The sequence below is a fragment of the Xenopus tropicalis genome, chromosome 10 (genome assembly GCF_000004195.4).
Source record: "Xenopus tropicalis strain Nigerian chromosome 10, UCB_Xtro_10.0, whole genome shotgun sequence".
Lineage (NCBI taxonomy): Eukaryota > Metazoa > Chordata > Amphibia > Anura > Pipidae > Xenopus > Xenopus tropicalis.
Window position 1 is genome coordinate 16,995,219 of NC_030686.2, and position 18,079 is coordinate 17,013,297.

Consider the following 18,079-nt stretch of genomic DNA (forward strand, 5'->3'; position numbering starts at 1 on the left):
TTACTTTTTTATTATTACTATTTGGAAAACCATTGGTGACTACTTGGTAAACAAAGTCACATGGAAAAGTTTTACAAACCTAAGTTGCTGGAGGTGTCACAATGCGGTTTCCATGGTGCAAGTGCATGACATCACATAGGGAGCTGCCAGCATCATCATGCTCTAACTGTAAACATCTTCAGTTCCTGATGAGTGACGCAGCGATCAGCAGCGATCATGAGTGAAGGGAGCCATCCTACTCTTTACATAATTTTAGACAATCCTGATATTTCTTATTTTTATCTTGAAGAAGAAAATGACATAAGTTCCCCTCCAACTGACCAGCTTACATACAGTGGTCTTTCTATTGTTGATCCAATTTGGGAAACTATAGACCCAAATCCAAACCTCCAGACCCTGTATAATGACTTCAATGAGCGCATATTTTCTGGTATGTTGCCTGAGATTGAAGTCAAATGGAGCAACAGAATGACTCGGTGAGTGATACAGTTTTAAAATGATATTTCCATGACTCCCAATAACTTATAGGTGCCCCTTATGTTTGAGCTGTGTAATGTCCCAAGTTTCTTCAGCTCACTGAGCTGGCTAAGGATGCTGGGAATTGCTGTTAAGCACCAACTGTAATGCCAAAAGGCTCAAATCACTTCTATATTGGCCATGTGCCTTCTTCTGTAGATTGGTTCACGTGTACAAATGAAAACATGTTTCCTGTATCTAAATAAGACATTTTTTAGTAGAGGAATTACAGATATAAACTGTAATAAAGCACATAAGCCCAGAGAACGAGACCCAGTGGCAACAAGGCCCACATTTAAACAAAATAATCCTGCACCTTCAAGTGATATGACACCAATTGCTCCATAATATGACTCTCTTTACTCCATAAAATAAAAACAACCAAACTCCATAATCTTTAACCTGTTCCTTACAAGAAACAACTCAAGATATTAACATTTCTATGTGGCTTGACAGTTGGGGATTCAAACCTCAGCCTAGGGAAATCTCTAACCGACACCAACACCACCTATTTACCAATTGCTCAGGGTATTAGTCATAAAATCAGCATTTATTACAGAAATAATGTTAGCCTCTGGGCAGTAATCATGTAGGTGAAGATGTCTTCAAATCAATAAGAGAAATAATAAATTCTATTTGTGAATCAGATACATAAACATCCAGTACAGACTGGGGGGGGGGGGGTTTGTATAGAAGTAACTGGTCTATGTATAAAAAGGCACATGGGGAACAAGTACAGATTTCACTGTAGGGCTGAATATATAAAGCACCCTGTGCAGGGTATTAAGCCCAATCTGGGAATTATATTAATTTTAATTCCATTCATTTGAAAGAACATTGTACCCGCAAATTAGTAACATACAATCATTAAATAGCTGAGACAAATGAAGGGAGGTAGCCCTAGCTGCTGGGATTAGCTAGAAAGTGGAAGCCAAATATTCAATTAGACATATCTATTAATAGGCAGTTATAATAATGTATAAGAGAATATGAGAGCATGCCTATTAATTTTAGCAGAAGGTATGGGGGAATGAAATACATTTAGATAAATGCCCAAAGAAAGAATCATTCATATTTAGGGTAAAGCCACCAGAGGTATTTAGATCATCTCTACTCCATGCATCTATTCCACTAATAATCCTGAAATGTGCATCTTGTGTTTTTTAGAGCGACTGGAGCTTGCTATCCATTTTTCGATGAGGAAGGGAATTGCGTACAATGCAGAATATACCTGAGCAAGCCTATACTTGAGTTGCGGCCTAGAAGGGATACAGTGGAAGTAAGTTTTTGATTTCCAGAAATCTTTTGAATTTTAAAAATCTATATATACCTCTATTATAGTCTTGCACAGTTAATCCATTCCCCTGTACTGTCTGTGAAAATATAATGGAAGAGATGATATATAAGTAATAAGATTTCCCTCTTTGCAGACTCTCCTTCATGAGATGATTCACGCCTTCCAGTGCTTCCGAAAAACAAAAGATGAAGGTGATGATCATGGGCCAAATTTCCAGAATTTTGTGGAAATCCTTAATGATTCTCTTGGCACAAATATAACAGTAAGTGCATCATTAGAAGTGTATGTGTGTGTACAGCAGCCCTCTTAATTATATATTTATGGTAATATTCTTAGCAGTTATGTTACTAATCCTTAGGAGCCATTTAATCTACAAAGTGCTAGAAAATACATTAACAGTAAATTAATTGGGCTACATGTTCCCTCTTTTGTCATTTTCTCAGATCACCCACTGCTTTTATGAGGAAGTTGATGCATTAAAGAGGCATTGGTGGGAATGCGATGGCCCCTGCCAAAAAGTGGTAAAAAGAGCGAGAAACATGGCACCCTCCACCAAAGAACGCTGGTTCCGAGAGCATGAGCAGACATGTGGAGGCAATTTCATAAAGACCTCTGAGCCTGAGACTCCTGCACAAAAGAAAAGAAATTCCAAAAAGGCCACTGAGCCTAAGGTTCCTGCACGAAAGAAAAGAAATTTCAAAAAGGCCACTGAGCCTGAGGCTCCTGCACGGAAAAAAAGAAAAACCTAGACTGTAAAATCCCTCACTATGGGAATGCTAAGCCAAGGCCATACAGCATATCCAATAGGCGGTTTGGAGAAAACATTTGAACCCCATAGAGAGCTGGAATAAGATGTTTCATGTGGGCAAAGATCTCTAAGTCAGCCATTCAGAGACGGAAGAGGAAATTTAACAGCCAAATTGACAAAGGACCATATAATGCCAGCTTGCCCAGCAATCATCAGCTTTGACTATTGTATAAAAGCCGGAAGAGCTTTATAATGAGGCATTGTGGAAATTAAAGGTAATTATGGTTTAATGTATTTCTAGGACAGGGAGAAGTTTCTTGATAAAGACTGTAACGTCTTGTCAGGGTTTTCTTATTGCATTGATCTGTATGGGCACAGAGCTATATCAGGGCCCTTATTCAATTCTATTTATCTTTTTGGAAAGGTACGAAGCACCTGGTAATGCATGAAGCAAATTTATAAAATGGACCGAGGATGGATGGGTATGTAATTGCATATTATATGTACATGTTTAACTAACCCTACCCACCAAAATGTCCCATATAAGCAAATCCTTATTGCCGATGATTCTGCATACGCCCTTCCTTCTTGTATAGGGAGTACAGATAAAAAAAATGCATAGCAATAGAGAGCACAGACATTAGATTAATTTCCAAATAGGGTGGGGTCCAGTAACTTGTGTTCATTGTTTCCTTTCTCCTGCTGTTCCCCAAGAAGAGATCCAATATGGCTGACACTTCCAAATCCCCCTCTAATGCCAAAGAGATTTTCTCTTTTTACCTTACAATACCTCTTCTTCTCTGTCCCCTCCTTACATTACTGTCACCTTTATGAATTTCTCATTGCTTTTCCTTCTCTCGCCATCAGATCCATGAAACAGCAATGGCTGCTCCCCAAGGAGATGGATGACAAATCTGAACCCACCCTGCAAGGAGATTTGATCTTGTATGCTATGGCTACAGCTTTTCCATGTGCCTGCACCTGAATCCACTGCATCAGCCGAGTGCAGGCACACAGAGCGGAGGCGCCTAGAGCTGATTTTGGCACAGAAATCCATTCCCTGTACCTGCACCTGGAATGGAGCAAAGGCCCCTTCCTGTGGGCCATTAGCCTTAATTGGACAGTTTGTATTCTCCTTATATTACCATTAAAATATCCTTGCTAACACTATGCCTTTTTCTTTTCTTGTTGCTAAAGATTTATCCAAATCTAAATCTTCCATAATAACAGGCCTTTTGGTCAAATTCCAAACCAAACCTTGGATTTTAAATAAAAACAGAAAATATAACACAATAGTACCAACAGACTAAGTTGAGAAGCCACTGAAGTCTGCCATGTCTTTTACCCACAACACATTTCTTTTTCCTAGAATTCCTGTCTGTAGGCACACTTTTGCAAAACTGTTTGCATTATTGGTAGGGATGTAGCGAACTGTTCGCCGGCGAACTAATTCGCGCGAACATCGGGTGTTCGCAAGTCCGCAAATTCACGAACTTTTGGCGATGTTCGCCATTTGGGTTCGCCTTAGCTGGCGCCAAATTTTGACCTCTCACCCCAGACCAGCAGATACATGTCAGCCAATCAGGCAGCTCTCCCTCCTGGGCCACCCCCCCCCCCCCTTGGACCACTCCCTTCCATATATAAACCGAAGCCCAGCAGCCATTTTACATTCTGCCTGTGTGTGCTTGAAGAGATAGTGTAGGGAGAGAAGCTGTGATTGATTTGAGGGAGAGTTTAAGTAGGATTTCTGGCTAGTAATCTACTACTGCTCTGTATTTGTGTGGGGATAGGAGCTGTGCATTCATTTGAGGGAGAGTTTAAATAGGATTTCTGGCAAGTAATCTACTTTCTACTGCTCTGTATTTGTGTGGGGATAGGAGCTGTGCATTCATTTGAGGGAGAGTTTAAGTAGGATTTCTGGCTAGTAATCTACTTTCTACTGCTCTGTATTTGTGTGGGGATAGGAGCTGTGCATTCATTTGAGGGAGAGTTTAAGTAGGATTTCTGGCTAGTAATCTACTACTGCTCTGTATTTGTGTGGGGATAGGAGCTGTGCATTCATTTGAGGGAGAGTTTAAGTAGGATTTCTGGCTAGTAATCTACTACTGCTCTGTATTTGTGTGGGGATAGGAGCTGTATGTATTCATTTGAGGGAGAGTTTAAGTAGGTTTTCTGGCTAGTAATCTACTTTCTACTGCTCTGTATTTTTTGTCTAAATAACAATTTGTCTAAATAACAATAATAATTCCGTGTCCAGAAACATCACTTGAGTGACGGTTTTCCACCAGCAATAATATATTCCGTATCCACTACTGTATACGTTGCCCTTGCAGGCCTTGTTGCCCGGTGTCTGCAACCAAGTGCCACCTAGCTGTGTGATCTTTTTCACAATTTGTCTAAATAACAATAATAATTCCGTGTCCAGAAACATCACCTGAGTGACGGTTTTCCACCAGCAATAAAATATTCCGTATCCACTACTGTATACGTTGCCCTTGCAGGCCTTGTTGCCCGGTGTCTGCAACCAAGTGCCACCTAGCTGTGTGATCTTTTTCACAATTTGTCTAAATAAAAATAATAATTCCGTGTCCAGAAACATCACTTGAGTGACGGTTTTCCACCAGCAATAATATATTCCGTATCCACTACTGCAGCGTTTTTCAACCACTGTTCCGCGGCACACTAGTGTGCCGCGAGATGTTGCCTGGTGTGCCGTAGGCAGGGCCGCAATTTTTACTTTCAAAAATAAATCCGGGCCCTGTCATTGGTTGCGCCCCGTGTGTACGGGTGACGTCAGTACGCACGGGGCGCAACGTTATAAAAGGGCCTGTGTGCGGTCGCGTGTAGGCAGAAGTGCAGAGGCAGCGCGCGTGAGGGGAAGATGCTGCTGAAGCCGCCGAAGAGTAAAATGCTGCTGGGCACCAATGTATTAGGGGGGGCCACGGGGCACACTGACTTATGGGGGCACTGCTGCTGGGCACCAATGTACTAGGGGGGCTGGCTCTTGGCACCAATGTACTGGGGGGCACTGCTGCTGGGCACCAATGTACTAGGGGGGCACTGCTCTTGGCACCAATGTACTAGGGGGGCACTGCTGCTGGGCACCAGTGTACTAGGGGGGCACTGCTCTTGGCACCAATGTACTAGGGGGGCACTGCTGCTGGGCACCAATGTACTTGGGGGCACTGCTCTTGGCACCAATGTACTAGGGGGGCACTGCTGCTGGGCACCAGTGTACTAGGGGGGCACTGCTGCTGGGCACAGAGTTAAATTTTTTAACATTTTCTAATGGTGGTGTGCCTCGTGATTTTTTTCATGAAACAAGTGTGCCTTTGCCCAAAAAAGGTTGAAAAACACTGCACTACTGTATACGTTGCCCTTGCAGGCCTTGTTGCCCGGTGTCTGCAACCAAGTGCCACCTAGCTGTGTGATCTTTTTCACAATTTGTCTAAATAACAATAATAATTCCGTGTCCAGAAACATCACTTGAGTGACGGTTTTCCACCAGCAATAATATATTCCGTATCCACTACTGTATACGTTGCCCTTGCAGGCCTTGTTGCCCGGTGTCTGCAACCAAGTGCCACCTAGCTGTGTGATCTTTTTCACAATTTGTCTAAATAACAATAATAATTCCGTGTCCAGAAACATCACTTGAGTGACGGTTTTCCACCAGCAATAATATATTCCGTATCCACTACTGTATACGTTGCCCTTGCAGGCCTTGTTGCCCGGTGTCTGCAACCAAGTGCCACCTAGCTGTGTGATCTTTTTCACAATTTGTCTAAATAACAATAATAATTCCGTGTCCAGAAACATCACTTGAGTGACGGTTTTCCACCAGCAATAATATATTCCGTATCCACTACTGTATACGTTGCCCTTGCAGGCCTTGTTGCCCGGTGTCTGCAACCAAGTGCCACCTAGCTGTGTGATCTTTTTCACAATTTGTCTAAATAACAATAATAATTCCGTGTCCAGAAACATCACTTGAGTGACGGTTTTCCACCAGCAATAATATATTCCGTATCCACTACTGTATACGTTGCCCTTGCAGGCCTTGTTGCCCGGTGTCTGCAACCAAGTGCCACCTAGCTGTGTGATCTTTTTCACAATTTGTCTAAATAACAATAATAATTCCGTGTCCAGAAACATCACCCAAGTTGTTGTTGTTTTGTAAAAATAAAAAAAATGCCAGGCAAAGGCAGGCCGCCACGCAGAGGCACTAGGGGCCGTGCTGCTATGATATCCTGTGGCCCTAGGAAATTGCCCAGTGTTCCGAAGGCACTTACCCTGAACTCCCAAAATGCTGAAGAGGTAGTTGACTGGCTTACACAGCACACCCCATCCTCTACCGTTTTCTAACTTTGCCACAACATCCTCATCCTCCTCTGCTATGGACACCCCACCTACCACTTCCTCCACCACCGCCGCCCCTTCTTCACTGGAGTCAGAGGAGTTATTTACTCATGAGTTTGTTGAAATGAGTGATGCGCAACCATTATTGCCAGAAGAAGATGAAGGAGATGAGGACGTTACACCAGATATAACTCAGGCAGGCAACACAACAGAGATGGACATAAGGTGTGATGAGGTCCCCGCTGCTGCTGTCTTCTGTGAGCTGTCAGAAGAAATTGATGCATCTGAGGAGAATGATGATGAGGAGAGTGATATTTTGTGGGTGCCCACAAGAAGAGAGCAAGAGGAGGATAGTTCAGATGGAGAGATGGAGAGTCAGAGAGGCAGGAGGAGATTAAGATTTAGAAGAAGCAGGGACAGCTCCCAGGGAACAGTAGGGCAACAACATGAATCGGCACCTGTGGTCAGCCAGCCAACGCACCTGCCAACTTCTACTGTTACTGCTAGAAAGCCCACATCAAAAGGCTCAGCAGTGTGGCATTTTTTTAATGTGTGTGCCTCTGACAAAAGCGCTGTAATTTGCAATGAGTGCAGTCAGAAACTGAGTCTTGGGAAGCCCAACACCCACTTAGGTACAACTGCTATGCGAAGGCACATGAACGCCAAACACAAAGCACTATGGGAGCAACACCTCAAAGGCAGCAGCCAAACGCTAAGCCACCCTCCTTCTGCTCCAGCATCTTACTGCTCTACCTCTGCTGTCCTTGACCCGTCTCAACCACCCTCCACTCCGCCTTCCAGTTCCTGCTCATCTGCCCCCAGCCAAGTTTCTGTGAGGGCCATGTTTGAGCGTAAGAAACCAATGCCTCCGAGTCATCCCCTTGCCCGGCGTCTGACAGCTGGATTGTCTGCACTCTTAGCCCGCCAGCTTTTACCATACCAGCTGGTGGACTCTGAGGCTTTCCACCAATTTGTAGCAATTGGGACACCGCAGTGGAAGGTACCCAGCCGCAATTTTTTTTCACAGAAGGGAATACCACACCTGTACCAGCATGTGCAGAGCCAAATCACCGCATCTCTGTCATTTAGTGTTGGGGCAAAGGTCCATATGACTACTGACACATGGTCCTCCAAGCATGGTCAGGGCAGGTATGTCACCTACACTGCCCACTGGGTGAACCTGGTGATGGCTGGGAAGCAGGGAATGCGTGGTTCAACAACAGTGGAGTTGGTGTCACCGCCACGGGTTGCATGCGGGTCTGCCACCACCTCTACTCCTCCTTTGCTCTCTAACTCGTCTTCTAACTCGTCTTCTAACTTGGCTTCTTCCTCGGCTTCTTCCTCCTCTGCTGCTGTGTCCTCCTCCACACCTGTGCACCCCCAGCTCCACATAGGCTATTCGACGTGCCAGGTACGCCGTTGTCATGCTGTCTTGGGCATGACGTGCCTGGAAAGTAGAAACCATACCGGATCTGTACTCCTGTCATCTCTGCACTCACAGGCCGATCGGTGGCTGACCCCACACCAACTGAAAATTGGAAAAGTGGTGTGTGACAACGGAAGCAATCTGTTGGCAGCACTGAGACTGGGCAATTTAACACATGTGCCCTGCATGGCACATGTTTTAAATTTGATAGTCCAACGGTTTGTCTCGAAGTACCCAGGATTGCAGGACATTCTCAGGCAGTCCAGGAAGGTGTCTGGCCATTTCAGACGTTCCTACACAGCTATGGCACGCCTTGCTGACATTCAGCGGCGGCACAACTTGCCAGTCAGGCGTTTAATTTGCGACAGCCAGACTCGCTGGAATTCCACGCTAATGATGTTTGAACGTCTGCTGCAACAACAAAGAGCCATCAATGAATACCTATTTGAACTGGGTGGTAGGACTGGATCTGCAGAGCTGGGGATTTTTTTCCCCCGTTACTGGGTGCTTATGCGCGACGCCTGCAGGCTGATGCGCCCTTCTGACGAGGTCACAAATATGGTTAGTCGCACTGAAGGCACCATCAGCGACCTAATACCCTTTTCTTTTTTTCTTGAGCGTGCCGTGCGACGAGTGACAGATGACGCTGTAGACCAGCGTGACCAAGAGCCTGATTTCTGGGCGGAATCACCAGAACGTTCCCAGGCACCTGCTGCAACGCAGGGAGAGGTGTCAGAAGCGGAGTCAGAGGAGGAAGGTGGCTTTGTGGAGGCAGAAGACCAACAGGAGCAGGCTTCCCAGGGGGCTTGTGGTCACCTTTTGTGGAGCCCTGGTCTTGTACGTGGCTGGGGGGAGGAGACGGTGGTGGATGAGGACGTAGTCCTTGATAACGAGGAAGGGGAGATGGATACCTCTGCATCCAACCTTGTGAGAATGGGGTCTTTCATGCTGTCATGCCTGTTGAAGGACCCCCGTATCAAGAGGCTTAAGGAGAAGGACCTGTACTGGGTGGCAACGCTACTAGACCCTCGTTACAAGCATAAAGTGGCAGAAATGTTACCAACGTACCACAAGTCCGAAAGGATGCTGCATTTCCAAACCAGCCTGCAAAACATGTTGTACAATTCTTTTAAGGGTGATGTCACTCCACATTCCAGGGGCAGAGGTGCCGGTAATCCTCCCACGAGCACACCTGCAAGGACAATGCACTTTGGCCACTCTGTAACGTCAGACAAAGTTTTTTCAGTCCAAGGCAGCGCCAGGACCCTTCTGGATCCACCCTCAGAGAACGCCTCGACCGGCAGGTAGCGGACTACCTGGCATTAACTGCAGATATTGACACTCTGAGGAGCGATGAACCCCTGGACTACTGGGTGCGCAGGCTTGATCTGTGGCCAGAGCTGTCACAATTTGCCATAAATCTGTTGTCTTGCCCTGCCTCAAGTGTCCTCTCAGAAAGGACCTTTAGTGCAGCAGGAGGGATTGTAACTGAGAAGAGAACTCGCCTAGGTCACAAAAGTGTTGATTACCTGACCTTTATTAAAATGAATGAGGCATGGATCTCGGAGGGTTACTGCACGCCGGAAGACTTGTTCTGACTGCCCATGCAGCTGTCCTTCTCTGCACGCCGCTTGACACCACACACAGCTGTCCTTTAGCGTCCTCCTCCACCACCGTACAAACTAGGGTGCAAATCCTACTGGCTTAATTGTAAGCCAAACTTTTTGGACAGGTAAATCCTGAATTTTTCTCTCTTCTACTCTTCTGTGCTTGTCACCCTATCTGAGTTCTTTGAAAGGGTTTGGCTGGGGCATGGTTATGATACCATCTAGCTTTGATGTTTTTAATGTCTTCTGTGCTTGTCACCCTATCTGAGTTCTTTGAAAGGGTTTGGCTGGGGCATGGTTATGATACCATCTAGCTTTGATGTTTTTAATGTCTTCTGTGCTTGTTGTCACCCTATCTGAGTTCTTTGAAAGGGTTTGGCTGGGGCATGGTTATGATACCATCTAGCTTTGATGTTTTTAATGTCTTCTGTGCTTGTTGTCACCCTATCTGAGTTCTTTGAAAGGGTTTGGCTGGGGCATGGTTATTATACCATCTAGCTTTGATGGTTTTAATGTCTTCTGTGCTTGTTGTCACCCTATCTGAGTTCTTTGAAAGGGTTTGGCTGGGGCATGGTTATGATACCATCTAGCTTTGATGTTTTTAATGTCTTCTGTGCTTGTCACCCTATCTGAGTTCTTTGAAAGGGTTTGGCTGGGGCATGGTTATGATACCATCTAGCTTTGATGTTTTTAATGTCTTCTGTGCTTGTTGTCACCCTATCTGAGTTCTTTGAAAGGGTTTGGCTGGGGCATGGTTATGATACCATCTAGCTTTGATGTTTTTAATGTCTTCTGTGCTTGTTGTCACCCTATCTGAGTTCTTTGAAAGGGTTTGGCTGGGGCATGGTTATTATACCATCTAGCTTTGATGTTTTTAATGTCTTCTGTGCTTGTTGTCACCCTATCTGAGTTCTTTGAAAGGGTTTGGCTGGGGCATGGTTATGATACCATCTAGCTTTGATGTTTTTAATGTCTTCTGTGCTTGTCACCCTATCTGAGTTCTTTGAAAGGGTTTGGCTGGGGCATGGTTATTATACCATCTAGCTTTGATGTTTTTAATGTCTTCTGTGCTTGTTGTCACCCTATCTTAGTTCTTTGAAAGGGTTTGCCTGGGGCATGGTTATGATACCATCTATCTAATATATTTTTTCTGTCCTCTGTGCTTCAGTGGCTGCAACAAAAAAACCATAATTTTTTAGGAATGTACACATTCCTGATTTTTCAGGGTTCTGCAACTGCGGCAAAATCGTATCTTTTATGGTCACCACAGGTGATCGAAAAGGTAGGACAAACCTGGGCCCACACTGCAGAATCAGTGTTTTTTGGTTCACGTTACTGTACATTGAATTACCTCTGCCTGACCATGCACGTGCGCACAAGCACGGTGACTGCTAAACACACCACTACAGAAATATTCCCACCGACGGGACGAACGTCCTGGAGGTGACAAGCAACTAGTAAAAACTAATATTCGCACACTTGACAGTTTCATTAAAGCTTTTTGCGTTTTTTTTCGTTGCAGTAAACGCAGCGTTTTGTCTTTGCGTGTGAACCGGCCGTAACCTTTACACGACTTGATTGGAATGTAGATGCCGGACTTTTTAAAGCAGTTTATTACATAAGTTTAGGAATGTAGTATGTTTTCTCCCCTTAACAGCACAAAACGCAACGCTGTGTCAACAACGTATTTTTCAGAGAAATTTTTGCCCTTGATGCCCCTCCTGCATGCCACTGTCCAGGTCATGGCACCCTTTAAACAACTTTAAAATCAGTTTTCTGGCCAGAGATGGCTTTTCTAGGTTTTAAAGTTCGCCTTCCCATTGAAGTCTATGGGGTTCGCAAAGTTCGCGAACGTTCGCACTTTCCGACGAAAGTTCGCGAACGGGTTCGCGAACATTTTTTTTTAGGTTCGCTACATCCCTAATTATTGGTAGGCCCTCCCCCCCCACCCCGATGTGCACAATGAGTGCACACGGGGCAGCAGGGTTGCCAGACTGCTGGTGGGTGGTCCTGCAGTGTGGAGAAAGGGCCCAGAAGAATTAGTGGTAGGTGAAAGAAGAGGTACCTGCCTGGCGCCCCCCCCACTGTTGCACCCTAGGCACGTGCCTCTTCTGCCAACCCCTAGTTCAGGCCCTGGAGGAGGAAGAGATGTGTGGTCACTGCAGTGGGAAATTTGGATCACCACCTGACTTTTTACTTTGCCTGTTAAAGCAGATTACAACGGAAATAACTTTGGCCGACCAAGCAGCATAAGCTCTGGCCAGCCACCCACATTGCCCCTATTGTATTCAGCCATTAATTTGATCACAATATAAGTGGACTGCTCAAGATTCCTATCACTTCCAATAATGTTTGCATATGTATAGTACAGTATGTGACAATTAATACAAAAAAGTTGCCAATACCTGAATTATGAGGCAGGAGTATGGCAGAGGGTATGGGCAAGCAGAGGTCCTACGGTGGCCAGAAACAAAGGATCATATGAGTGCTCCCATAAAGGAGCAAAAAGAAATACCTATAATAGCTAATGAATGGCTAATATAAATGTTGAATAGCTGTGGGGAACGTTGTAATAGGGATGTAGCTAGACTTAAAACCCAAGGCATGTGCTTCAGGTCAATTTCTGAAAGCTACAGGCAGAGGCAGCTTGAAGCAATGCTCTCTGAGGATATAATATAATACCAACTGGTTGCATTTTTTAACTGCATAGCCCATTTAGTGTCCTGGGAGAATATAGCAACTGCCCTTAGCTTGTGCTGTTTTATAGGGGCTGGGAAAGAACTCACATCAAGGCCAATATAGTGTTATTGTTTACTAGGGGTCTCTTATGAACAGATATGTCAGGAATGTTCCATGTAAGCTGCTTGGACATGTTTAAAAAATATGTTTCCCAGCTAAACAAGTTTTTTTACTGCAGCCCAGATATATGGATGTCTCAGTCGTGCTCAGTATGGGCAGATTTCTATTTCAAAACAACTACAATGATCCTGCAGGATATTTAAGGATCATAATGGATATTTAGGGTAGTATAGATAAAACACAAGCTTATTCCATGCAATACTGTATATCTTTTGCTGTTGCATATGGAATTAAAAATAGACAGAATTGTAGATAAGTAACAGACAAACCACAGACAGACAAGCACAGTTAGAATGATGTAGAAAGTAGAATGCTGAGACTATTTGCAGTTGGTTTTCATTTTTATTATTATTACTTTTTGAATTATTTCAGCAACTCTCCGTTTCAAAGTTGGAAAGAGTCGGAAAAAGAAGGCACATCATTTAAAAACAATAAAAAATAAATAATGAAGAATGAAGACCAACTGAAGAGTTGCTAATAACTGGGCAACTTGAAGGTGAACCACCCCTTTAAGGTGTCCATACACAGGTCGATAAAAGCTACCAACTCCACCCTCCAGACTGAGTTGGAAACTTATTGGCAGAAAATTGCATTTTTGAAAATTCCATCAGTAGTTAGCTGCCACTGCCATGAAATTCATTTAGACTCGGAAAAATCAATAACATTAAGTGCTGAGCGTTTTATTTCAACAACAGAAGGGCAGTACAGTCGTGGCCAAAAGTTTTGAGAATGACACAAATACTAGTTTTCACAAAGTTTGCTGCTGAACTGCTTTTGGCAAAGAAGGACTATGCAATTCATCTGATCACTCTTCATAACATTCTGGAGTATATGCAAATTGCTATTATAAAAAATTAAGCAGCAACTTTTCCAATTTCCAATATTTATGTAATTCTCAAAACTTTTGGCCACGACTGTATTATCAGATAAATTATGGTCAAACAATTGGTTAGCAATTATTTTTATGTCATATTACTTGTAATCAATTAATTTTTTACTAATGCATTTATATGTAGAGTATTGTTTCTTCCCAGCACAGAGTCATTCTAATGTTTGCTGGTCATGTTATCAACTGACATCATATCTCACCCACTATAAAAGTTATTGCCATTATTTTACATAATAGCCTGGTGAAGGGTTTTGATGCAATAACATGAACGCCTTATTTGGTGTGAAAACAAAAAAGGCATAATTAGAAAAGTGTAAACTGACTCTAGCGATTTTCCTGGTTTTTTTTCCAGCAAAGGCTCTCATGCCCTATCACACTTTAGTAAATGGAAATATATATTTCATACCCTATACAACAACAATACACACCCTGCAGTTTTTCACATTTGCAAACTTTTTATTGCCACACCTATACAGTTGTGGCCAAAAGTTTTGAGAATTACATAAATATTGGAAATTGGAAAAGTTGCTGCTTAATTTTTTATAATAACAATTTGCATATACTCCAGAATGTTAAGAAGAGTGATCAGATGAATTACATAGTCCTTCTTTGCCAAAAGCAGTTCAGCAGCAAACTTTGTGAAAACTAGTATTTGTGTCACTCAAAACTTTTGGCCACGACTGTATATCTGGCAGCACTGATTAGTGTGTTACTGTTGCCATCTATCCCAGACTATCCCTGAAAGCTAGAATATTTATGTGCAGCTCACCAGAGGTCCAAAAAGGGGCAACTGCCCAAATGCAAAATGGAGGATTTGCCATTTGGGCAGTTTCGCCTTTTTAGACCCCTTAAAGCAAGCAAGCTAACGTGAGCAGCAGAGAAATGTTGTAGGGCTACAATACAATATTGCATGTGTTTCATTTGAATGGAAGGTGGTTTTGAAACACAAAGGAACCAATACACAAAGACATTTCTGTTAATGGCAACTCTTTATTGGCCCACTCTGGGAACACTCTGACCTAATGTATGTATGACTTTATACCATGTAGAGCTCTCTTTTAGAAAAAATATTCAGCTGCACAAGACTAGTCCTAGTACATCACTTTACAGAAATACCAATATCCGCCAATAAATACACAGTTACATGCTGGGATTGCACGCACATGAGTACATGTATGAAGGGAAGGGTATTTATACCATCAGAATATAACCTTTATTGGAGAATATATTAAGAAAGGAGGATCCCCTTGAACAAGTCATAGCAACTTTAGAGATTGAACGGGAGTGTTGTCCGTACTATTGTTAAGATTCTCGCTCAACAACATTCTGTCAGAGTTGTCATTTATCCGGTCCAACAGCCTTTAAGGACATCAGTTCTGCCCTGCTTTATGGCTGAAAATCTACCTATCTTTATATAAGAGTATTCTATCACAGTAGTCACAGATCCTATAAAAAAAAAAAAAAGTTTAAAAGGGCGGTTCATAGTATGTTATAGAATGTCCTATTCCTAGCAACTTTACAGTTGGTCTTCATTATCTATTATTATTTGCCTTCCTCTTCTGCTACTTTCTAGTTATTAAATGGGGTCACTGACCCCCAACAGACAAAAAATATTGCTCTGTGTGGCTACAGTTTTATTGCTATTGTTACTTTTAATTACTTATCTTCTGATTTGGTCTCTCTTCTATTCATATTGTTGTATCTTAGTCAAACAACTGCATGGTTACTAAGGCAAATGAGACCCTAGCGACCAGGTCATTGAAATACCAAATTTGAAAGTTGCTGAACAAAAAGTTAAATAACTGTAAAACCACAAAAAAATCAAAAGACCAATTGCAAATTGTCTCAGAATATCAATGTCTACATCATACTAAAAGTTTATTTAAAGGTGACAAACCTTGTATTGCCCATACAGAAGTCAACTTGGCTACTGCAGATCAGGCTCACAGCCCCACACATGGGGCCACAATTAGTGATGAGCGAATCTGTCCCGTTTCCCTTCGCCATAAAATTTGTGAAACGGCAAGAAAATTTGCAATACTGTTCACAATTTGACAAGTGGAGGTTTCCTGAAACAATTCGCCAATGGCGAAATGTGGAAATCCGCTGTGAATCCATGCCCGGTGAAAAAAATCGCTCATCGCTAGCCACAATAACAGTCAGATATATATTTAGTTGTTGAAGCAGTAGTTGATGCACTCCTCTCCATACATAGTCTACCACAGGTGATCAAACCATAAGCTTTAGAGTCAAATTTAGGGGCAGAAACTAGAATTCACCCAGTTTCTATTCATTCCGATTGGATTTTTAGAAGTGTACAATGTGTGAAAGTCAGAGTTCAGCAATTGAAATCCCATAAAAATAAATAAAATGTGGATGAGTTTTTTTGTGTTAAGTTCTAATTTAATACTTTGATAAATCTGCTCTTAATGATTAACCTAATTTATGCATGAGATAATAGGGGTCATTCTTGACCGGGGGGGGTTGATATGCAAGAGCACTAAGGGGTGCAATAGCACACCTCTTAGTGGTTATTGTGGAAGCACTTGCACCCTACTGAGCACTATAATCAGTACAGAGAGCAGCCTCGGGATGCACAGCACAGCCTAGGCAGTAAGAACAAGACCCCATTGAGGGCTACATGTCTGTCCGCTCCCTACCCATAGGAAACAGAGCAAAGAGGCCAAACTTGACCAAAGGGCTATCTCCATTAGTAAATGAGACAACTGTCCTATCTCAATGCAGTGCATTATGCAGTATACTAGAGCCCATGGGTGGGTCCCATCTGTTGCAAAGCTCACATACTAGAATACCCATACAATGATTCAAATAAAAGGTAATGAAGAGGTAAGATTAGCTGCTTTAGTAAATAAAGAAAAGTAAGCAAATAAGAGGACCAGAGAATCTAGATTTTAACATATTTAACCGCCCATCAATGTATTTTACTATACCGTATATTAAAATTATGTAAGGCCAAAGCCACACTGGGCTGAGGATAAACACAGGCAAAGAATCAGTTCCTATGACCAGATCAGTGCTCTTCTGTGCCTGCACCCACAACCACTGTATCAGGCCAGGTGCAGGTACACGGCACATATTTGGGTGCCGAAACGTGGGAGTATGCATTTCACCTCTAAAAATCAGCTCCATGAGTCTGTACCGGGGCCGACAGTGGTTCCAACTGCAGGCACTGGAGAGCTCTGAGTCAAGCATAGGGGCTGATTCTTGACTTGCGCTTATTTGCTACAGGTGGCCATACCAGGGCCAATAAAAGCTGCCGTCAGACGGCATCAGCAGCTAATCAGCCTGACTCTGGGGCCCTGCAATGGGCCTATCTGACCAAATTTGGGACAAAAACAAGCGGATATTTCAGTGTATGGCAAGCTTAAAGGACAAGGCAACTCAAAATATTATTTTTTACCTAATAAAAGAAACCAAAATTCTAAGCAGCTTTGCTATATACATTTATTACAAGTTTGTAATGGTTTTTGAGTTATTTGTATATATAATTGCTATTAGAAGCAGCGCTTGCTTGTCTATTTCTATTCTCTGCCCTGGTGGCTCAGACTGTTGAAACAATGTAACACAAGCAGCAGACTGACAGACCTTTATTGCTGGAGAAGCAAGACCTTTGCAACATTGTTTAAAATGTAACAACCAGGAATTCAGCAAATGCTGCTTTCAATAGCAATTACATTTACAAATAACGTTTAAAGCGCTACAAATAACTAGTAGCAGCTACTTGTCACAGCTACTGAAATAGACAATGCTCATGCTCAATGATCATTTACTGATAATTGTGTCTACATGTGTTTTAGCAGAGGCAATTCTCAGTATTGTCAATGCCAGGGTATTTTCTGTCATTTATTAGCCGTAACAAGTAGCTGCTACTAAGCTGCTAAGTAGCTCCATGTGTCTTCACCGTTAAAGTTCCTATACTATTCCTAGTTCTATACTATGCCTACTGAGATTGCCTATTCCAAGGCAAGTAATGTGGCAGCATCAGCCTTAATAACATAATCATGTACCAACATAAATTATATATATATATATATATATATATATATATATATATATATATATATATATATATATATATATTGTTCCAAAAATCGGCACTCACCAAACAAAAAACGCCAATGGCCGGGTGCTAACCATAGAATTGTATATAGTCTCGTAGAAAGCACTCCAGGGACATATAAAAATCAAAAAAATTTATTTAGACACAAATGTCTACGCGTTTCGATCCATACGGGATCGTCCTGATGACGATCCCGTATGGATCGAAACGCGTAGACATTTGTGTCTAAATAAATTTTTTTGATTTTTATATGTCCCTGGAGTGCTTTCTACGAGACTATATATATATATATATATA

At 42.7% G+C, this 18,079-nt stretch overlaps 1 protein-coding gene across 1 annotated transcript; it reads left to right on the plus strand.

Moving 5' to 3' along the window:
* Nucleotides 1–200: 200 nt before the first annotated feature.
* LOC116407963 (sprT-like domain-containing protein Spartan) lies at nt 201–2,144 on the plus strand. The gene is made up of 3 exons (XM_031894461.1): nt 201–476; nt 1,684–1,795; nt 1,947–2,144. Exons 1-3 carry the CDS (start codon nt 217–219, stop codon nt 2,121–2,123), a joined length of 549 nt encoding a protein of 182 aa, XP_031750321.1. The 5' UTR covers nt 201–216; the 3' UTR covers nt 2,124–2,144.
* Nucleotides 2,145–18,079: the final 15,935 nt, after the last annotated feature.

Excerpts from the sequence above, each read along its gene's own strand:
- LOC116407963 (XM_031894461.1), top strand. The coding sequence starts at position 217 with ATGAGTGAAGGGAGCCATCCTACTCTTTACATAATTTTAGACAATCCT. Across the intron at positions 477-1,683 it reads TGGAGCAACAGAATGACTCG|AGCGACTGGAGCTTGCTATC; the intron begins GTGAGTGATACA and ends TGTGTTTTTTAG. Across the intron at positions 1,796-1,946 it reads CTAGAAGGGATACAGTGGAA|ACTCTCCTTCATGAGATGAT; the intron begins GTAAGTTTTTGA and ends CCCTCTTTGCAG.